This window comes from Chiloscyllium plagiosum, unplaced genomic scaffold, assembly GCF_037043375.1.
Source record: "Chiloscyllium plagiosum isolate Xiang-an unplaced genomic scaffold, Cpla_swu_hap1 HiC_scaffold_9, whole genome shotgun sequence".
NCBI classification, from domain to species: domain Eukaryota; kingdom Metazoa; phylum Chordata; class Chondrichthyes; order Orectolobiformes; family Hemiscylliidae; genus Chiloscyllium; species Chiloscyllium plagiosum.
Window position 1 is genome coordinate 75,964,700 of NW_028270147.1, and position 23,304 is coordinate 75,988,003.

General features: G+C 40.4%; 1 protein-coding gene across 33 annotated transcripts in view; it reads right to left on the minus strand.

The window, feature by feature from the left end:
• The window catches only part of ptprc (protein tyrosine phosphatase receptor type C), a 165,837-nt gene that overhangs the window by 19,890 nt on the left and 122,643 nt on the right, over positions 1 to 23,304 (minus strand). For all 33 annotated transcript variants that reach the window (XM_087990818.1, XM_087990820.1, XM_087990817.1 and 30 more), the window contains 12 exons: positions 20,495 to 20,703; positions 20,341 to 20,401; positions 16,752 to 16,860; positions 16,056 to 16,090; positions 15,844 to 15,953; positions 12,557 to 12,647; positions 10,917 to 10,993; positions 10,376 to 10,412; positions 5,519 to 5,616; positions 2,682 to 2,807; positions 2,424 to 2,578; positions 1,013 to 1,148 (listed from right to left, as the gene is read on the minus strand). In XM_087990818.1, the coding sequence (XP_087846944.1) occupies positions 1,013 to 1,148; positions 2,424 to 2,578; positions 2,682 to 2,807; positions 5,519 to 5,616; positions 10,376 to 10,412; positions 10,917 to 10,993; positions 12,557 to 12,647; positions 15,844 to 15,953; positions 16,056 to 16,090; positions 16,752 to 16,860; positions 20,341 to 20,401; positions 20,495 to 20,703 (1,244 nt within the window). The remainder of the gene's footprint in view (positions 1 to 1,012; positions 1,149 to 2,423; positions 2,579 to 2,681; positions 2,808 to 5,518; positions 5,617 to 10,375; positions 10,413 to 10,916; positions 10,994 to 12,556; positions 12,648 to 15,843; positions 15,954 to 16,055; positions 16,091 to 16,751; positions 16,861 to 20,340; positions 20,402 to 20,494; positions 20,704 to 23,304) is intronic.

Below are 23,304 nucleotides of genomic sequence, written 5' to 3' on the forward strand. Positions count from 1 at the left end.
ATCTTTTTTTTGCACGAATAGTTGAATACAAAAGCATGCAGACCAGCTTCACTTTGACAGGGCATTTGCGAGACCTCATCTGCAGTACTGAGAACTGTGCTTATTTAAGGAAGGATTTAAATACATTGCAAGAATTTCAAAGAAGGTTTACCAGATTAATACTAGGAATGGGAATGTTGTCTTAGGCAGAAAGGGGCACAGGCTAGGCCTGTCTCTGCTGGGATATGTAACAGTAGGAACCAACTTGATAGAAATATAGAGGATGCTGAGGGGTCCTAACAAATAACATGTGGATAGTATGTTTCTTTCTGTGGAAGAAACCTGAGCTTAAGGTCACTGTATCTAAATAATGGATCTCTCATTTAACATTGAAATAAGGGTAAAATATTTTCATCTGAGTTTTTGCAAGCTTTTGGAACACCCTACCTCCAAAGGCAAGATTAAATAGTTTCTCAATAAGTAAGGGAGTGAAAAATGATCAGGAGTGGAGTAACAGATCAGCCATGATCTGATGAACGAAGGAGTAGGCTCAAGAAGCCAGGTGGCTTTCTCCTGCTCCTAATTTCCATGTGGCTAGGTTTGGAAGTGTACTGTCTGAATTAAAGGAGGATATTTTCTTGAAGCACATTGCTACCTATCACGTCCCTCTGACCAGCTATCAGGAGTCTACAATCGCTATTAATGTCAACAACACGCCGAACAACTTGGCACCTCATAAAATTTTTTAAACAATCTTTGCAGCCTCTGTCAGTGATTGAGCTGGAGAATACAATTACTACTGTGTCTCACGGAATGTTTCCAATTCCAGTTGCTATGTGTGATTGCTGCTGGAAGCCTACATGAGCAGGCCTGTCGGAAGGACAGGATCAAAGTTTGATCACAATAATACACCCTCACCCTTCCTTTCTCCCTCCTCTATATTTGGACAATGATATATCAGTGGCCAGTGAAGTCACTGAAAGCTGAGTTCACTTGTGTAAAAGGAAGGCTCTTGTTTGAAAGGTAAGCCTACCTCAACCTGCACCATGAGGCAGCGTTGTCGACGAAGTTGAACTACATAACCGTAGATATCTACTCGCCCTTCAATCTCCAGGCCTTGCATCATGGCATCAATTCCAATGTAGCTTCCTGTGCGACCCACCCCAGCACTGTGAAATAGTACAACAATTAGGTTATCATGCAGAGTGAAGATATAGTTCAAAAGAAATAGAATAACAGCAAAAAACGCTGTGAGATCTCAGAAGAACACATTCTTTTTTTTATTCTTCACAGATAGCTGCCTGAAATTCTTAATATTTAGAGCATTTTCTGCTCCTACTTCAGAACTTCCAACATCTGCAATATTTTGCCTTACTCCTCATACAATAGTTCCACATTCTATGCAATTTAAGCATGGGCTCATGAAAAACATCAATCAAATGATCCTGACATTACAAGTCCTGCATTAGCATTGCCCAACACCTGGGCTATTTCAGCAAACTCAGCACCCATCAAGTGTCAGATTTCTACAAGTTATATCCTGCTAAAGATGACCTGATCAGATTTATTTATTTTTATATGTGACTCATTTTATTTATTTTGCATAGCCAACAGTTAGAAACTTAAAGACATAATGGGATATGAAAGATCATCTTCCATGGCATTAAACTCAAAGAAGATATTGGCTGGTAATGCCAGGAATCATTTTGGTAATGCCACCAAGCTGTGCCCACCGAATCACCACTAGCTACCAGCTTGCCATGTGGAGACGTGTTGGAAAATCCCAACAGCCCCTCCCATCAATCCATGTTAAGGGTATAACTGCCCCATAAGTGGTTACAGTGCAGTTCGAGATCAAAAAGTTTACATGAGCGTTTTGCATTTTTACAGAATATGTTGACAGAAAGGTGTGATGAAAACAGCACAAGTTTATTGCTCTTCATAGTTGATTACATTTAGAAAGGAAATATTGTCTTGCACATCCTCCCCATCCACAACACTTATTTGCATTGTGTCTTGTTAAAGTAAGGTAAAGTGCAAAATCATTTTTATCAACTGGCTTCTTCAAAGGACATCTCTTTGCTCAGATCTGAAGTGCCACTGCAATGCTAACTCAAGTTCTAAAGCTTGTAGATAAGTGACAGCAAGTTTTTTAAAAAGCAGAAACAAAAACAGGAATTGCTAGAAAAGCTTAGATGGTCTAGCAGATCTGTGGAGAGAAATCACAGTTAATATTTCAGGTCAAGTGACCCTTCCTTAAACTGGGGAAATTCTTCCACAGTTCTGAGGAAGGGTCACTTGGTGCAGACGCTGATAGACCAGCTCAGTTTTTCCATCAATTTCTGTTTTTGTTTCTGATTTTGCAGCATTTGCAGTTCTTTTGATTTTTTTAAATCGCACTTTCAGACTATTGCAGAATGGTGCATTTTAGAAATCTTTATTACCTGCAGTGCACAACTATTGGACCGCTAAATAGGTTTCTGAATGCATTCACTCTCTGACGCAGTTTGAGAAGGAGGTGTGGATCTTCTGGAACACCATGGTCTGGCCAACTAATGAACTGAATGTGTGTTACTTCCCGCTCGGGCGATTTTTCTTTCTATTGAAGAAACACAGCAAAATGTCAATTACTGCTCTATCAGCCACATGAAAAAGCAATCACACCCTGCAGTCGAACCAATTACGAGCTTATTCCAACTCACATGGGAAATGAAGAGCTTGCGAATTACGTAGTCCGGGCACCACTTCTCTTCGCTGATTCTTACAGTGAGGTCACCGAAGGGCTTAGTCTCATCATCCATGTCAGGCCAATACTGAGCACATTTGGGCTGAGAAAATAAGGTGCTTTTTAAGTGCCTTCTGAAGTTTAGTTTTCTCCTTCACAAGCCCAGTCATACAAGAAGCAAATTCAACTCATAAAATGAACGGTCAAGAAATCTAAATAAAAAGTGTAATTACACAGGCTTATACACTGAATGTCTGACCTCTTGACTTGCTGTCATGAGGAAATGCAGATTGGAGACCATGTATTGTCAATGCACAAGGTGGGAGTATTAGGTGGTATGCAAGTATCCTCCACACATTACGTGAACAGAATTAGATTATCATTACTGGTTGCCAGTGACCTATGAGTGGGTCACTTTCTGAATGTCTTGGACTGTCAACCACGGAACATTCAGAGGCATTTGAATGTCATTAAACCAGTATATCTTGATACACGGGAGTAATTGGTAGAATAGAAGATTTCACATTCTGGATACTAATTGAACAAATAACAAAATCGTTCTTTAAATATCCTTAGTATGATTTGTGCATTATTTTCTTGCTGCTGTATTTCATTACCACCTTCTCAATAGTATCAATGTTCCTTTTGTGTGGAACTGGAATATAATTGCCTAACCGAAATACTGCAATCGAAAGCAAAACTGAGAGAATAGTCAAATAAGCTGCAAAGGGGGAACAAAATGTAATTCTGAGAGATAAATAAGTTAGTACTCCCTCTTCCACAACAATATTGGTTCAGGGGTTTTATTGTAAACAACCTTTATAATAGATTGGCTTTAGACATGATATGGTATTGGTTGCAAAGCCATTACAGCTTTATGTGCATTAAAGAATGGTGTATACAATAACAGAGTGTTAAGTGAAAGAAGCTTAGAATACCAGCATAAAATTGTACACCTGCTTTCTGGGTTGTGAGAAAGCTTCTGACTTGGTGAATTGGCAAATACTATTAAAAGGTGATCAGAGTTGACCAGAGATAGTAATTATAGCTTGTACATGGCCAGAATGTTGCAATCACACAGAACTTGGTGAAACTGGATTTGGCCACTGAGTGAGACAAAGCTCTCTATTATCACTATCGCTCTTTAATATCTATGCAGGAGTCATGATAAAAGAAGCACTAGATGAACTTCAGAAAGGGGTCAAAAGACGTCAGTTGGTCAAGGAATGGTATTTGCATACAGCCAGGTCAAACTAATTAGTTCAGCAGAAAATCTACAGATACCAATGAATAAAATGACTGGAATATTAAAAGCTTCCATCATTTAACTTTTTAAAAAACAATAGATGTTACAAAGATTGGAAAAAATAATGCACCTGCACAGGAAGCAAAGGTCAAGATAAATTATCAAAAACTGACACAGGTATCACAATTTAAGTACTTTGGAAACGTCTTGACCTAGATGGCAAATGTCACTTAGAAATCAAACTACAATAGCAATGACAAAATGCATTCTTCAAACATAAAGCATTATCCAACAGAGGAGTAATTATAGGTCGAAGCAAAAGAATTATCAAGACTATTCAGTGTGTCACGCTGTGCACGGCTGAAAAGCGGATCTTGCAGACAGCAGAAATCCAAAGATGAAAATGCTGTGAAATGAGATTCTGGAATAGGAGTCAGTCAGAAAGAAGTCAGGTTTGTACAAAAGAAGTTCCTTTCGGAGATGTGGCCATCACTGACAAGGCCAGTATTTATTTCCCATCCTTAGCTGCCTTTAAGAAGGTGTTGGTGAGTCATTACCTGGAGCCATGTGATATAGGTACATCCATAGGATTGTTAGGAAAGGAATTCTGGAATTTTGTTCCAGTGACAGTCAAAGAACATTGGTATAGTTCAAGGTCAGGATGGTATGTCATTTGGAGGAGAACTTGAAGGTGGTGGTTATCCCATAGATTATCTGCCTTGTCCTTCTAGGTGGTAGAAATTGTAGGTTTGGAAGATGCTGTTGAGATGAGGTTTGATGGGCTTCTGTGATGATTTTGTTTATACAACACACTGTGTGTTGGAGTGGTGGGAGTAAACGTAGACTTTGGTGGATGGAGTGCTAATCAAGTAGAAAATATTCCATCACAGTTCCAATTTGCTCTTTGCAGATGGTGGGTAGCATTTAGGACGTGAGTCAACTCAGAACTCCCAGACTCTAAATGTACTTGTGGTTACATTATTTAATTACCTGTTCCAGTTCGGTTTACTAAACAGAAACTCAATGATAACTTCCTGAAATTCTGATGCATAAAAGTAGGAGCAGGAGTAGGCCATTCAGCCCTTCAAGCATGTTCCACCACTCAATCTGACCATGGCAGATTATTCAACTCAGTACCTTGCTCCCCCTACACTCTCTGATCCCTTAGTCCAAAGAATGATATCTAACTGAATACCGCAGGTGGGAGTTCTGAGATGATAATCTGATTGAACACAGTTTTCTTTTGTTGAAAATGATCATTGCCTGGCACTTGTTATCAGTGGTCAAGGAAAAAAACAAGGTTGCATTAATCATATTTTTAGGGATGAATACTTGAATAGAATGTGTTTGAAGGAAGATCAGTGGAATGCTGTCGAGAAAGGGGTAGAAAGAGAATGATAATAGATGAATTCAAATTGAAAACAGGAGGCTGCTATGAATAATGGAAGACAAAACTCAAGTTTATCAGGCATGAAAAATGCATGAAGGACCTGCTCCATGCCACATCGCTAATACAGAAGCATAAAGTTTAAAACCGCCAATGGCTAATCGGACAGAATCAGACTTACCCGCTTCCCTTCCTCACAGCGAGTCACCATGACAATAATTGTTGCTTTCTGTTCCCACACCATTTTCCAGAAATCATTAGATGTTTCATCCTTTGGGCCTGAAAGAAAGCAGAAGTGCTAGCTGAGTAAACATTGTGGAAATTAAAAACAAACACTCTTTTGCGTGACCTGAGAGCATAAGAGCACCTGATTGCTGCCATGATGGGGAAGATAGGTAGATTCAGGAAACTTACAAAATAAGGAGTGGGACACCAAGAAAGCGGTGGAGGCATGAGGAAGGAACATTAGTGAAACACACGAGGAAGTATAAATGATAATAAGAAAGGAAAATCTGGATCAAATAACAGGTGAAAAGAGCCATTGACTGTACCAAGCAGCGTGAGAAGAATGTCACTGTTTACAGGCAAGTAGCCTAATTAAGCAATCCTTATTTTGTAACTACTTTTGTCACTGAAAGCCAGGGAAACATTATTAACTTCAAGTGGATAAAACCAGAGCTCTTGACGACACTACATGTGTGCTTATAACAAAAGGCTAGAAAGCTGGAGGCATTGGTGGTATAGGATGTACAATATGTTTATATTTATTGGAATACTAAGAGAGGGACAAAGCAAGGCTGACAAGAGAAGTCAGGGACAGCATAAAAGCACAAGAAAAAAATACTCAATGTAGTGAAGATTAGTGGGAAGCTAGAGGATTGGGAAGCCTTTAAAAGCCAGCAGAGAATAACTAAAAAAGCAATATGTGAGGAGAAGATTAAATAGGAGGTTAAGCTAGCTAGTAATATAAAAGAAGATTGTAAAAGTTTTTTTATATAGAAAAGGTAAGAGAGGGGCATAAGTGGAATTTGGACTACTGGAGATTTAGTTCAAAGAAATGGCAGAGGAACTGAATTGGTACTTTGCATCAGTCCCTAAGACCATAAGACATAGGAGCAGAAATTAGGCCATTCAGCCCATCGAGTCTGCTCCACCATTCACTCACAGCTGATGAATTTCTCAACCCCATTCTCCCACTTTCTCCCTCTAACCCTTGAAACCCTTGACAATCAAGAACCTATCAAACACCATCTTAAATATAATCAATAACCTGACCACCACAATCTTCTGTGGCAGTGAATTCTATAGTTTCACCATTCTCTGGCTGAAGATATTTCTCCTTATCTCCATTCTAAAAGATTTTCCCTTTACTCTAAGGCTTTGCCATTGAGTCCTCGTCTCTACTACCAATATAAACATCTTCCCAACATCTACTTTATTCAGGCCATTCAGTATTCAGTAAGTTTCAACTGGATCACTGCTCAAGCTTCGATACCCAATTGAGTATAGACCTAGACTCCTCAAACATTTCTCATATGCTAAGCTGTTCATTCCTGGGACCATTCTCGTGAACCTCCTCTGAACACACTCCAGGGCCAATACATCCTTCCTAAAATATGGGACCCAAAACTGCACACAATACCTTGGTCATTGGTAAGATTTTAAGAATCTATTATTAAGGATGAGATTGCAAAGTACAGGTATCCCCTGCTATCCGTGCGGCAAGGTGGCTCAGTGGTTAGCACTGCTGCCTCACAGAGCCAGGGACCTGGGTTCGATTCCAAGCTCAGATGACTGTCTGTGTTGAATTTGCGCATTCACCCCGTGTCTGTGTGGGTTTCCTCCAGGTGCTCTGGCTTCCTTCCACAGTCCAAAGATATGCAGGTTAGGTGGATTGGCCATATTAAATTGCTCATAGTGTTCAGGTATGTATAGGTTAGGTGCATTAGTTAGGGGTGTGGGTGAGTTACTCTTCGGAGGGTTGGTGTGGACTTGTTGGACTGAATGGCCGGTTTCTACACTGTTCGGATTCTATTCTATCCAAACGTTGAGCGTTCCTATGAAACCTTTCATAAGCTTAAATGGCATAAAGCGAAGAAGCATTAGTCTACATGGGAAAAATTTCGCCTTTTATTGTGAAAGCGAAAATCCTCTTCAGATTTCTTTCGGTTAGCGAAAACTGGTCTTTCGTAAAAGTGAAGTGGGGTACCTGTACTTGGAAGTGATTAGTGAAATTGGGCTCTGTTGTTAAAATTCTTTGAGGAGGTAACAAGCAACTTGGAAAAAGAGAGCCAGTGGACATGATCAATTTGGAATTCCAGAAGGCCTTTGACAAGGTGCCACACAGGAGGCTGCTTGATAAGAGTCGAGCAAGAACTGGCATGGATAGAGGATTAGCTGACTGGCAGACTGGTAGAAGGCAGCGAATAGGGATGATAGCCAGTGACCAATGGAATTCCACACGGGTCTGTGTTGGAACCACAACTATTCATGTTATACATGGCCAATATGGATGAAGTAACTGAGGGCATTGTTGCTAAGTTTGCAGATAACACAAAGCTATGTGAAGGGACAGGCAGTGTTGAGGAAACAGGGAGGCTGCAGAAGCACTGGCTCTCTTTTTCCAAGTTGCTTGTTACCTCCTCAAAGAATTTTAACAACAGAGCCCAATTTCACTAATCACTTCCAAGTACAGGTACCCCACTTCACTTTTACGAAAGACCAGTTTTCGCTTACCGAAAGAAATCTGAAGAGGATTTTCGCTTTCACAATAAAAGGCGAAATTTTTCCCATGTAGACTAATGCAGGCTAGGAGAGTGAGTAAAGAAGTGGCAGATGGATACAATGTAGAAAGTATGAGATGATGCACTTTGGCCAGAAGAGTATAAATGCAGACTATTTTCTAAAGGTGGAAAGGCTGCAGAAATCTGAAACACAAAGAGACTTGGGAGTCCTAGTTCATGATTCTCTTAAGGTTAACATGCCGGTTCAGTTGGCAGCGAGGAAGGCAAATGCAATGTTAGCATTCATTTCAAGAGTGTTAGAATACTTGAGAGAGATGTACTGTTGAGGCTGTACAAGACTTTGCTGTACAAGACGGTAGTTGGAATATTGTGAGCAGATTTGGACCCCAAAAGAAGGATGTACTGTCCTTGGAGGGGGTCCAGAGGAGATTTATAAGAATGATCCTGGCAATAAAGGAGTTGTCATCTGAGTAGTTGACGACTCTCAGTTTGCACTCAATGGAGCTTAGAAGGATGAGGGGAAATCTAATTGGAACTTACAGAACACTGAGAGGCATGGACAGGGGACGTTGAGAAGAGTGCACAGCCTCAGAGTGAAGGAACAACCCTTTCAAACTGAGATGAGGAGGAATTCCTTCAACCTAAGGGTAGTTAAGCTGTGGAACCCATTACTGCAGAGATCTGTGGAGACCAAGTCATTGAGTGTATTTAAGGCTGAGAAAGATGGTTTCTCGATTAATAAGGGAATTAAGGGTTACGGGGAGAAGGCAGGCAAATATGGTTGAGAAACTTATCACGATTGAATGGTGAAACAGACTCGATAGGCTGAATGGCCTGTGTACCTACATCTTAACATCTTATTAATAGACATTTATTTAAAGATTTTAATCCAGGATCTGACTAGTTTCTCTCTCCATATTTTTGTTACATTGTTCTTTAAGCCACCTCAAAGATCATAGATGTCTGCAAGTTGATTCTGGCTTCATTCTGTGTCAACCAAAATAATCATTCAGCATTCGATTAAAATGCAAACAAAATACTTCCTCATAACTGACTAAAGGTAATAAGTTTTACTACTTTTTGTATCACTTCCCCTTAGTCTCAGTGCATGTGTCTTCTGGAACCTCCTCCATTACTTCTCGTTTATATTTCCCCCGTATGTCAGGGACTGAGGTGACTCCATACTTGCTTCTGTTGTGTCATGACCACAGCCTTCCCATTGGTTCCACCATATTTACAGCTGGAGTGGTTAGCTGCTCACCCTGCATAGTTTGGTACCTTGCCAGATATTTTATATGTAGTTTAGATGTCTCCACAATACTTTTCTGAGAGCCAGATACTTTGATAATTTGTGCCATGAGGAACTTTGTGGTGCACTTATTTTTGAAATCCAATCATCGTGACAATAAAATTATTTTGTACTCTATTTCCTGACACTTGGAAGGAGAAGTTAACTTCACAACATCCAGAGTAGTCAGTCAGATGCCCTTTATACATTGGATTCAACGGCATAGAACCCCCTCCCCCTGCCCTCCCCCAGGATGGATAACAAAGGATAGGTCTTTAATGATTGTGAAGACCCTGACATGATGGGGAAAGGTCTTTACTGATTGGGCGGTGTATACGTGATATGGTAGGCCCTATAATGAATGAGAGGAGGTATAACAGTAAGACAGGCTCACAATGATGGGGAGGGTTCTGCAGCAAGATGGTGCAGTATATAAACAGGGCAGGTTCTGTAATGATGGAGCAAGCTGGACAAAATGCATGGGGTATATTGGGATGGCAGGCCCAATAACAATATGGCAGGGATATACTGAAGCAGTAACTTCATTATGAGGAGACCAGGTATATAAAGAGCAAGTTGGTTTTTTAAAGTGTAGATAAGGGGTTACAATGAGTGCATGGGTGACATCAAGTGCAGGTTGGGGATAAAAGGGTCAAACAATCCATGATAACCTGTTCTGCAGTCCCATCAAAGGTGAATCTTTAGCTCCCTTATAATTGCTTGATTTCTAGAAAAAAGCCAACAGTAGCCCATGACACTGCTGCAGCAAAACACAAAACCTTTCAGTCCAAATCCTCAACACCATGCATACTTCAGGCAAGACAATCACATTGTCAGTGAAACCATATGGCCATTGTCCTGAGATTGGCCACTCATTACTAGAGTTGTGAGCAAACTGCCCTTTGATCCTCTACCTTATACTTACATGACAGAGATTCCCTTAGTTAAACATATAATTCAGCTACATCACTAAATAAAATAGTATTGTACATAGAAATAAATGTACCTTGGGCAGCAATGTACTTCTTGGACTCATTGAAGCCCTATAGAAAAAGAAATAAAAAATTATAATTACGTTGCAATAACTAAGCCCTTTTGGAAAGGATAAATGAAAATGATCAGTGACAAAATATGCCACTTTTACTGAAATAATTTCACTGAAATAATACTGAAATAACACACTGTCTGAAGGTTGAAGCCTATGGACCACACCAGCATGATTATGATGGAGACAGTGACGCTAAACAGCCAGTTGTCAAAGAGAATAATAAGATCATGCCAGTGTTAATATTGTAGTGGTCCTCAGGTAAGTGGATTCTGTGAGTAGGTTCAGAATCTTGGAAGAGTCAAACTTGCAGGCTTGTTGAGGTCAGAGCGATTACCACTTTCACAAGTTGTATATATGAAAACAAACGATACGTTCTCCTGGAGGAGCTTATTTTCAAAAGAATTTGAAAGTTCCCATTACTATCATTATTGTGTGAGAGTTTATAATGTTAAATGTTTTAAATATTACTTGTATTTCACTTCTAAATATTGATACTCACATCAATGAAACTTGCGTTGATGTAATCTGAACCTTGCTCTCCAGGCACTGGAGAAAGTTGAACACGGTTATGATCATCTGTTGGGAAAATTTAATCCTGATTAATTCTAATTGAAGAATTCAATAAATTTAGACAGTCAAAGTTTTCCTTTTGCAATTGCAACACTTGAGAAGGTCTGAGGATAGCTAAATTAATTTTTGCATGACCAAGCTAGGAAACAGTTGTGAACTTGAAAAGATGTGGTTAGTTGACATAAGAACAAGAGAAATTAAGGCAGATTGTGATAAAGTTGTTTCAAATTATGAAGGAATGGGACTTCCAATTATCGAAGGGCCATTGCTCAATGCGTAATAAAAACATTCTCACTGCATCACATGTTGATGGCAAACATAGGTGGAAGATTACCACAGAGAAAGGAAAATTTATTCTAAATAAAAAGGGTTACAGACTTTTGGAGCAAGTTTTTGAAGCAAACTATATTAGTAGTTAAGGACAGGTTAGAGAGATGGGTTAAAGAAAAATATATAAAGTGATATGGAAACAAAGAGGGCACTTCAAATTGTAACAACATTGACTGGTATGATGGAATGTCCTCTTTCTATGATGACGTTCCTTTACAATTGTCTGTCATTTTCTTTAATAAAAACTACCATGTTGACAGTTAGAATGATAAGAGGGGAGATAGTACTTGAAGGACACTGGAGCAACAGATACGACTCCTGGCCATTTAAAAAAGATTAAACCATAGTAAATTCATCTCAATGGCTGCTTGGCTGGTGCAGCTGTGAAGAACAATTTTTCTGGGACATTCCTGTTCATTTGCAAACTTAAAGCACTGAATCGCAGAGTTAATCACTTTTTCGTAACATGCTTTGAGGAAATTATCACTTCTGCATCCATCACAGCAGTTAATTTAAAAAACCCATCATACAAAGATAATACTTGGTTTTAAAAACATGATTGCTTCAAGGGAACAAGGATGAACTTTAACCTGGAGTAAATGACTGAGAAACTACTGCTTTCTATAAGCTGCATTAATCAAATATATTTCTGTAAATTTCTCCTCAAAGTATTGAAATAATAACAACAGGTAGGATATTCCATGAAGAACTTCCTTATCTAACAGTAGGCCATTTAGAAATACTGTCCAGTTGTGTCAATGAGTTCAGCTCCAATAACACTCATGGCGCTATTCAGAACAAAGCTCATTTGATTGGCATCCCATTGACAAACATTCACGCACTCTGGCACCAATGCTTCATAGCTGTAGCATGTACCATCTACAAGATGCACAGCAGAAATTCACCAGTGCTCCTGAGGGACCACCTTCCAAGAACAACCATCATGAAGGACAAGGGCAGGAGATACATGGGAACATCAGCAACTGCAAGATCCTCTCAGCCACTCACCATTCTAGCTTAGAAATATATCACTGTCTCTTCACTATCGTTGGGTCAGAATCCTAGAATTCCCTCCCTCGGAGTATTGTAGGTCAACCAAAACCAAATAGACTGCAGTGGCTCGAGATGAAGGGCATCGAGGGCGCACAATAAATGCTGGTCTTGCCAAAAATGCTCGCATCCCATGAATTAATGAACAAAGGCATCTTCAACTAGTTAGTGGTTTCCATTGATACTCACATGGCAGGATGTCAACATAGCGATTCTTGTTCGTATTACATCCTCGCCGTGCCTCCTTGCCAGAAAATTTGCTGAAAACCCTAGGGATGCTCTGCAATTTTAATTTCAAAAATCCACATTACTTTCCCTATTGTTAAAGTAAGTATCATTTCACATTGGGAATAATTTTCACTTTCACCTTCAAGATGATTACCAGAATCACCGTTTTTTTTTCCACAGAACCCACCCAGTTTGTGTGTTGTGGGAGTGGGTAAATGCATTAAATTAACCAAAATGTACGAACTTTTCTTATATAGAAAATACATTCATTATTTTGCAATATTAAGGCATGGAGAAGACATCAAACAGTTTGTCTAAAATGACATCAAGTCCCTGTCTGAGATCATGATCTTGGTAGGGCAGGGCTCAGGCAGGAGGGTAAGACCACGGGAACTAATGCTCAAAGAAGTCATCGCCCTCTCAAGAGGTCAGAAAGGATTGCCTGGTGCCATTTAAGGCAAAAGAAGAATTCTCACTTGTGTTCTGGCCAACAGTCAACTATCAATCAACGTCACCAAAGCAAACTGCATGATGTGCAAAGATTCCTTCTCATGCCTTCGCCAATGACTAATCTTCAAAGAGTTCTCCAGTTCTTGTTTTGAGCACGGAAACAACTTAAGTTTAGTAAAGGACAATATAAAAGCAAGCTTTCTGAAATAACTCCACAGAGGACAGTATCCTTTCACCAAATCACCTTTCATTTACAAGTGAACAGTCCTTGACTATAGCACTGCCTCATAAAGGGTCAGGTTCCAGAGTGCCAATATCCCTGACACTCAACCCTCTTATACCTCATTTTCTATGAGGTCCACGTGGCTGACCTCATTACAATCACTACATTCCTCCCTCTCTGAGTCCAAGGACATCTGAGGCATCATAGGCCAGGTTTCTCCCTCTTTGTGGCTTGTAACACACAGGAGTTCACCTCAATGATAAAGGACCAGCTTATGGCCATGAACTCAGAAAGGAAAGGGATGCAGTGATTATAATGAGGTCAGCCAACTGGACCTCATAGAATACTAGTTTCCTGATTATTGTTTTACCCTCCCCCAGGTGACCGGGAAGATCAGTGTTAACCTGGCGCGGAGTCTTCCACCCATTAGCCATTCTACCAGGCTATCCCAGTATTTGCATGTGGAATGGTCCTATAATTAAACAAGAACATTGACAGTTTGGTATCGAGCCAGGCTGTAGGCTGTTTTTGAATGCAGGCTTCAAAGCTTGGACTGCTCTTTCTGTCAGACCATTGGCTGGTGGGTGGTATGGAGCTGTCCTTATATGTCAAATCCAATTCAACTTTAAGAACTAACCAAACTCCCTGCTGGTAAACATTGTCCTGTTATCTGTCTTGTTAAACGTTGTTAATGTACCCACCTCAACCACTTCCACTGCAACTCAGTCCATATGCATACCGCCTTCTGTGTAAAAACGTTGCCCCTCACGTTCCCTTTTATTCTTTCCCCTCTAACCTTAAATTGATGCCCTCTAGTCTTTGATTCCCCAACCCTGGGAAAAAAGACTCAGTGCATTCACCCTATCCATGCCTCTCATGATCTTATACACCTCGATAAGGTCCCCCCTCAATCTCCTATGTTCGAAAGAAAAATGTCCTAGCTTGTCCAACCTTTTCCAAAACTGAACACAATACTCTAAGTGTGGCCTCACCAGTGTCCTGTACAACTGCAACATAACTTCCCAACTTCTTAACTCAATGCCCTGACTGATGAAGGCCAGTGTGCAAAAAGCCTTCTTTACTACCCTTTCTACCTGTGACTCCACTTTCAGAGAACCATGCACCCGAACTCCCAGGTCCCTCTGTTCCACTACACTCCTGAAGGCCCCATCATTCACCAAGAAACTCCTACCTTGATTTGACTTTCCAAACTGCAAGACGTCACATTTATCTATATTAAACTTCATTGGCCATTTCTCAGCCCACCTCCCCAGCTGATCAAGATCCTGCTGTAATTTCTGATAAACTTCCTCACTGCCAATGATACCTCCTATTTTAGTGTCATCTGCAAAGTTACTAATCATGCCTTGTATGTTCTCATCCAAATCACCGATATAAGATATAAATAACAAACAGTAATGGGCATAGCACTGACCCCTGAGGTACACACCAGTCACAGGCCTCCAGTCCAACATGCATCCTTCCACTAATATCCTCTGCTTCCTATCATCAAGCCAATTGTGTATCCAATTTACCAGCTTGCCCTGGATTCCACACGATCTAACCTTTCAGAGCTGCCTACCATATGGAACCTTATCAAAGGCCTTACAGAAATCCATATAGACTACATCTATTGCCCTACCCTCATCAACCTTTCTGGTCACTTCATCAAAGAACTCTAAAATGGTGTAATCTTCAACACTCAAAGCCATGCTAACTACTCTGAATCAAATCCTGTCTTTCCAAATGCATGTATATCTTATCTCTCAGAATCTTTTCAAATAACTTACCTGCCACAGATGTTAGGCTTACTGGTCTATTGTTCCCAGGTTTTTCTTTGCAGCCCTTCTTGAATAATGGGACAACACTTGCTACTCTGCAGTCTTCCGGGTCCTCACCGGTGACTAACAATGATGCAAAGAAATATCAACCGGGGCCCCCGCAATTTCTTCTCTAGCCTCTTGCAGTATTCTTGGTTATATCTGATTAGGACCAGGAGATTTATCCACTTTCACACATTCTAATATATCCAACACTTCCTCGACTGTGATGTGGACTGACATCAAGATTTCACCACTAACTTCCCCAAGTTCCCAAGTTTTCATGTCTTTCTCCACCGTAAACATAGAGGAGAAATATTCATTGAGAACCTCGCCCATCTTTTGTGGTTTTACACATACATGTCTTCTTTGGTCTTTGAGGGGCCCTATTCTCACTATGGTTATTGCCTGACACTCAACTCTTTTATGTCAGCCAGGACTCCCTGCTTGACTCCGATTAACAGCCTCGATCAGGTAACTCACATTCTATGAGATCTGGTTGGCTATAATTGCTACACTTTCCTTTAGTTTCCTTGTTTATTTAAAAGATTTTTTCATTAAACTGCTGAGCCCTCTCCCTCCCTTTCTGGCACAATGCTAGTTGGTATTATGCTTGTCTTTCCTCAGTAGTGGTCCCCCTCCTTTTCAAAAGAACAATTAAGTTCCTGTTGTCCTCAGAATAGGCAGTCAGTTCAAAAATGTAAGATTAAACAGTTGCAGTCTTATGTACCCAACAATTGACCAAATGCACCTACTTGGAATTCTGCTAAAAATAATCTTGATTCATCAGCCTTCTTTCTCCTGTATTCGTCAATGAGTTGATCAGCGGCAATGGGTTCCACAGTGAGTATTTGCTTTTCATCATCTGCAAACAATGATAGATGGCATTAAAGATGTGAACTTTTTTTCCACTGGGAATTTTTACGTACAGCATATGAAAAGTTAGAGGAAAGGAAAGGTAACTGACCGTGTTCAATAAGTTCCACAAATTCTTCAGAATTTCTATTTAAGATTGAGCACAAACAAAATTATTGCATATTATTAACAGATTAGAAACAAAATATAATTAATTAACATATTTTCCCCTTTACAGTGCCAACTAGCCATCTGGCAGCAAACCAATGCCAGCAGTTGAATGATGTGTGAACAGTGTCAGGCACTCTTTGATATTAAAGCCCTGAAGTTGTCTTTAGAAACACTGGAAACTTTCAGCACAAAGAAACATTCAGCTCATTGTGCCTATGCCAGCCAATAAAGAACTAAACGGTTAATACCCACATTGCAGCTCTCGGCCATGACCTTCATTTGAAGGTGAAGTGCCTGATCTGTACCAATTTCTCAGTAATTATGGTTAAAAGTATGAGAGAAAACAAATCCGTCTGCAGATCTTGGTTGAAGAACAGATTGGTGCCACAAATGGACAAAGCCGAGTAGCGTTCAATTTTAAAACAATTGAAATCTCTTGCAAAAACCTCACGAACAGCTTGTCAGAACCTGACATAGTTGTGTGCAGAAAAGCTACTTCAGAGGAAATAGGCTTTCTGACACCATATTTCTATTACTTTTTGGCATGCCTGCTCTGTGAAAACATATTGTTGGCTGGTACATAGTGCCACTTGCCAAAGGGGTGGATTAAACTATTTTGAAAGAATAAAGCAGATACCTTGAAGATTTCTTCTGCAACATGTATATCTTGTACAGCACAAAAGTCAGAGCTATTGAGGTCGCAATGATCAGGAAGACCAGGAATCCAATTAAAGCCTTGTCATTATCTAGGATAAGACTTTCTATAATTATTCACAAAGAATGGTTCAATGTAGAAAAATGTACATGTTCAGTGTAAATATATCAGCACAGGAAATATGAATTTTTGGAGAACCAATAGCCAGAATTTCCTCATCTGTTCAATAATGTTAGACAGTGAGTTAGTTTTGGTAGCTGAGAATTACACATTACGTGCACTTTTAAAAGTCTAAACATGTTGAAGAAGCAGACAAGTAAAAGCCATTGGGATATGAGTGCAATAATGATGCTGAGCATGTGGCTCTAACATCTGTCCCCTCTGCCTCCAGCATACCATGGCCATAGTGTGTACTATCAACAAAATGCATTGTAGAAACTCACTATGGCTTACTTGAAAACATCTCCCAAGTATACATCTCTACTACCTTAAGGGCATCAGGGGAAGTCCAACGGTTTCAAATGCCCCTTTCTATTAGCTTGGTGGGAGTGGGTGTAGGAAACACCTGGAGGGAGAGGTGGAATGCAGTGTATGCGCTGGCATGAAGAGTCAACTTGTCCCAAACAATCGGGGGGTGCAAGTAGGACATGCTTAAAGTAAATGCACAACACAAGCTGGATACAAAGGTCCCTTCAGCTTAAACACGTCAGTCTTATCATCGTTGCAAAAACTCTGATGTAAAAACATTACCCAGTGGTTGGGTTGGTAAAACAGCTATTTGTATAGAGCCATAGGTTAAGAACTTAGCTTAATCAAACAAAATTGAGGCTTTTGTTTTATTTTTACATGTAGTGAGGGGGATTGGTCGTTGTTTTCTGCTGAGGCGCAGGATGTGGTCTTCAGCATGTGTGATTCATGCCTGTTATCTTTGTTTTTCTCCACATTCTGAAACGGTACATCCAAAATAGCTTCAAATTAAGACAGGAGCCACGTGAGAGTCAAAGAGCATAGAGCTGTACAGCACGGAAACAGACCCCTTGGATCAACTCATCCATGCTGACCAGATAGTTCAACCTAAACTAGTCCCACTTGCCAGCATTTTGCCCACATCCCTCTAAACCAATACTATTCATTTACCTACCAGCCTCCACCACTTTCTCTGGCAGCTCATTCCATACACGCACCACCCTCTACGTGAAAACGTTGCCCCTTAGGTCCCTTTTATATCTTTCCCCTCTCACCCTAAACCTATGCCCTCTAGTTCTGGACTCCCCCACTCCAGAGAAAAGACTTTGTCTATTTACCCTATCCATGCCACTCATGATTTTGTAAACCTCGATAAAGTCACCCTTCAGCCTCTGACGCTCCAGGGAAAACAAGTAAATATTCATTGGTAAACAAATCGGTTATTGGAAATTTCAGAGAACTTGCTTTATTGTTCACTTATGCTCTGATCACAGAATCAGAGAATAGTACAACACAGAGGAGGCCATTCTGCCCCTTGGACCTAGGCCAGCTCTTTCAGAGAGAAGGTGGAGCCTGGAGGATGAACTGAACATTGGGTTCCAGTAGGCAGTTCCAGTAAAGTGCTACATCAAAAATTAGTTTGGAAAAGAAAAACTCATGGTAGGGGGATAGCATATTGGCACAAATAGAAGATTGGGTTGGCCAACAGGAAGCAGAGAGTAGGCAGAAATGGATCTTTTTCAGGTCGACATGATGTAAAAATGGTGTGCCACCAGGAGCACCTCTGGGACCTCAACTGTTCACAATGTGGGTAAATGACTTGCGTGAAAAAACGACATGGTTTCTTAAATTGCTGGTGACACAAAGTCGGTAGAATATAACTTATGAAGAAGGAATACAAGAGGCTACAAAGGGATATCGGTAGATTAAGTGAGTGGACACAGATTTGTAAAATACGTTAATGTCCAAATTATCTATTTTGGTAGAAAGGATTTTTTAAAAAGTGTTGCAACTAAATGTGAGAGATTACAGAGGTGCAAAGGGATCTGGAGCCTAGTGTATGATCTGCAGATGTCTAGTTTAGAGTATATCGGAAAGCTGACAGAACATCATCATTTACTAACAAGGGAAACTGAATTCAAAAGTAAGTGAGTTATGCTTCATTTATATGGATGAGACCACATCAAACGTAGAGTGTCACTGTAATTCAGCACGGATGTAAAAACATTGAAAGCAGTTCAGAGAAGTTTTATGAATCTAATACCTGAAATGGGAATGAGAGTGCGGGGGGAGGTGGTGGGATGGTGGTGGTTTGATGGTTGTCTTATCCAGCAAGGTTGGACATGCTAGCCTTATATCCACTAAACTTAAAAGAGTAAGAGGTGATTTGAATGAAACTTGCAGAGCTTCAAGGGAGCTTGATCAGTTGAATGTTGTAAAAGTTTATCAGGGTGGGCTAGAATGCAGATTTGAGGTTGCAATCAGATCAGCCAAGATCTTATCACATGACACAACAGGCTTGAGGGACCAAATGGCTACTCCTGTACCTTGATTGTATGTTCAGAAGAATAAATTGCTTAGTCCCATTCCTTGGTTATTTCAGAATTCTTTTCTCGATCACATAACAACACAATTCCCTGTGAATGCTGCAACTGAACCACCCATCCTATCAGACAGAACGTTCCACCTATTACAGAAAGAATAGCTTCTCCCCAGTCACCCTAGATCTTTTGCCCACAGGTTTTAGGTTCTTTATTTACTTTTACTGAACATTTCTCGAAATACCACAATCAAATCTCTTCTTGAGTCTCTGCTCAAAGAATTTCCCATGGCTAATCCACCTTTTGCACATCCCTGAACATGATGGATAATTTAGCATGGTCAATCCACCTAACCTGCACATTTTTAGACTGTGTGAGGAAACTGAGGCATCCAGCAGAAACCCATGTAGCCATGGGGAGAATGTACAAACTCCACATAAACAGTCTCCCGAGGCTGGAATTGAACCCGGGTCCCTGGCGCTGTGGCACCCTGCTGAAAGTAGACCCACAATGCCCGTCAAGAGGGAATTCCTAATTTGATGAATCCCTCAGAGGATTAAGTGATGCTTTAACCAATGGTGTTTCAGGAAATGGAATCACCACACATAATTAGAGATTGAGAAAGATTTCCTTCACAATTTACAGTCCAATATGTGACTGTGAGAACAGGAGAGTAGTACCAAAAAACTCTCATATTTCACAATACGTTGGACTGTTCACTGTGTCAAACAGAAAGGGTTCATAGTCCCCTCAACTGGTGAAACACCAATCCATCCCTTAATTGATGAAGGAAGGACAACAGCATGACTGAAGGTGGGAGTTTGCAACACAGTACCTTCTCTGTGATACATTCAATAATCGGATAACACAGAGTCAATGTAGCCTGCAATACCCCATTTGTTGGCTTGTTGGCTTACCCTTTCTAATGGGAACCAGAATTCTTTGCATTCATTTTTAGAGGGCCTTACAATTTGAATTCAGTAAATGACTGGGTGGACAAGCAACCTAATGCTTCCCAGCATATAGTGTTGACAAAATGTGAGTAAAGCAAGCATTTCACTTACATCTAGTTTTGACAGAAAAGGCACGACTCTCTGTCGTATAATCACCATTGTTGGCAAATAGCTGTAACAGCAAAGACAACAGTAGCATTAGGAAAAGTATGATCTCTGTAAGATATAAATAAAATAAGCATAAAACAAAATAAATTCACCTTACCTTGAGTTCATATGTTGTCAGATATTGCAAGTTTTCGAAGATAAAGTTACAGCTTTTCGTCTGGCTTTTTGAAATGTTGTGTCCATTAGCTGTGGCCGAATATGTCATGCTTTTTCCATGATATTCATGTTGCTTTAATTCAACACAGATAAGTTCAATCTTGTTATTTTCCAGAAAGTTAACAGTTTTTATCACAGGAACTCCTGGATCTATGAGAAAAATTGAATTTTTCTGTTGGAACATACTACAATATCAAGTTAAACAAGGACAGAAAAACATTTACTGTGCATTTAACTTTCTAAGTAAAAAAAAAAGTTGCACATTTAAAATGCAAAGCTCAAGTCTTTTTCTGTCACAGTGATTTTAAAGCTTGGCAGATAGAGGTATGGCACTGTTACCAAATTAAACTGTTGAGGAAGGATTATACTTGTTGTAGTTTGATCTTTAAATTATGAAACTTCCAAAAAATAATGGATTCTGAAGATGTTACAAAAGAAAACTTAAAGTGCTCAGTTCTGATGAAAGACCTCAAACGTTGCCAAAATTTTACTAATCAAACAAATGGCTAATGTGGGGCAATATTGAGTTTGGAGTATATTCAGTTGGGCTATGGGAGTTCATTAAAAATGTTGCCAATTAAGGGCTGAAGACCAGGAGACAGTGAGGACTGCAGATACTGGAGAGTCAGAGTTGATAAAGTGTGGCGCTGAGAAAAGCACAGCAGGTCAGGCAGCATCAGACGAGCAGGAGAGTCGATGTTTTGGACAGGACCCTTCCTCAGGAGCGAAGACAGCCGATTAACGATATGTTTTTGCAAGCAGGAAAACTGTGCTCAGAATGCCAGACAGAATCAATGTATGAAATATGGATACTATTCTTCACATAAGTGATACCATTGAATGGCATGGATCACAACAGGGCAGCATCTCTCTGGGGGAGAGGTAGGCTTGGAAGTCTGGAGAGTAGATGGGAGTCACTTCTGCCATTGCTTTGACCAATTATTGCTGGTGTACACCCTTAAAGCCACTGGAAAATCTTGGCCATGGGGACAGACTGGGCCAGGACTTTTCAGATGGCAGTGTTTTCTCCAGCTGGCCATCTGAAGACTGGACAGGAAACACATCTCCACCGTTCCGCTGAATAGCTATTTAACACTTCACAGAGCAGTGGTAGCTATATGAGATCAAGGTTTCCACACCAATTCCTTCGAGAGCCGCTGATCTAATCCAACTGGCTGTCAGCACCACTATTGGATTTATAACCTAAATCTGAAGAGCAGGTGCTTATAGAGTCATAGAGATGTGCAGCACAGAAACAGACCCTTTGTTCCAACTCGCCCATGCCCACCACATATTCTAACCTAATCGAGTCCCATTTGCCAGCACGTGGACCATATCCGCACGTGGACCATATCCCTCTAGCTTCCCATAGAATTCTAGAGTACACCTGGGGATTTAACTACTTTTTTGCATTTCAAAACAACGAGTACCTCCTCCTCTGTAATATGGACATTTTTCAAGACGTCACCATCTATTTCCCTACATTCTATATCTTCCATTTCCTTTTCCACAGTAAACATTGATGTAAAATACTTGTGTAGCATCTCTCCCATCTGCTGCAGCTCCACACAAAAGCTGCCTTGCTGATCCTTAAGGGACCCTATTCTCTCCCTAGTTACCCTTTTGTCCTTAATGTATTTATAAGAACCCTTTGGATTATCCTTAATCTTATTTGCCAACGCTATCTCATGTCCCCTTTGTACCCTCCTGATTTCCCTCTTAAGTATACTCCTACTGCCTGTATGCTCTTCTAAGGATTCACCCCATCTCTCCTGCCTATATCTGACATATGCTTCCTTCTTTTTCTGAACTAAACCCCAATTTCTTTAGTTATCCAGCATTCCCAGCACCTACCAGCCTTTACTTTCATCTTAACAGGAATATACTGCCTCTGGACTCTTGTTATCTCAGTTTTGAAGGCTGACCATTTTCCCGCCATCCTTTACCTGCGAACATCTACCCCTAATCAGCTTATGAAAGTTCTTGCCTACTACCATCAAAATTAGCCTTCCTCCAATTTAGAACTTCAACTTGTACATCTGGTCTATCCTTTTCCATCAATATTTTAAATCCACTGGAATTATGGTCGCTGGCCCAAAAGTGCTCCCCCATTGACACCTCAGTCACCTGCCCTGCCTTATTTCCCAAGAGTAGGTCAAGTTTTGCACCTTCTCTAGTAGGTACATCCACATACTGAATCAGAAATGTTCTTATACACACTTAACAAATTCCTCTCCATCTAAACCCTTAACACTATGCAGTCCCAGTCCATGTTTGGAAAGTTAAAATTCCCTACCATAGCAATCCTGTTATTCTTACAGATAACTGAAATCTCCTTCCAAATTTGCTTTTCAATTTCCTGCTGACTATTAGGGAGTCTATAATACAATCCCATTAAATTGATCATCCCTTTCTTATTTCTCAGTTCCACCCAAATATCTTCCCTGGACTTAATCCCAGGAATGCCCTCCTCATGTACAGCAGTAATGCTATTCCTTATCAAATACACCATTCCCTCTCCTTTCTTGCCTCCCTTTCTGTCCTTCCTGTAGCACTTGTATCCTGGAACATTAAGCAGCTAGTCCTGTCCATTCCTGAGCCACGTTTCTGTTATTGCTATGATATCCCAGTCCCATGTTCCTAACCATGCCCTGAGTTCATTTGCCTTCCCTGTTAGGCCTCTTGCATTGAAGTAAATGTAATTTGATTTATCAATCTTACCTTGTCCTCTGCTTTGTCCCTGCCTGTCCC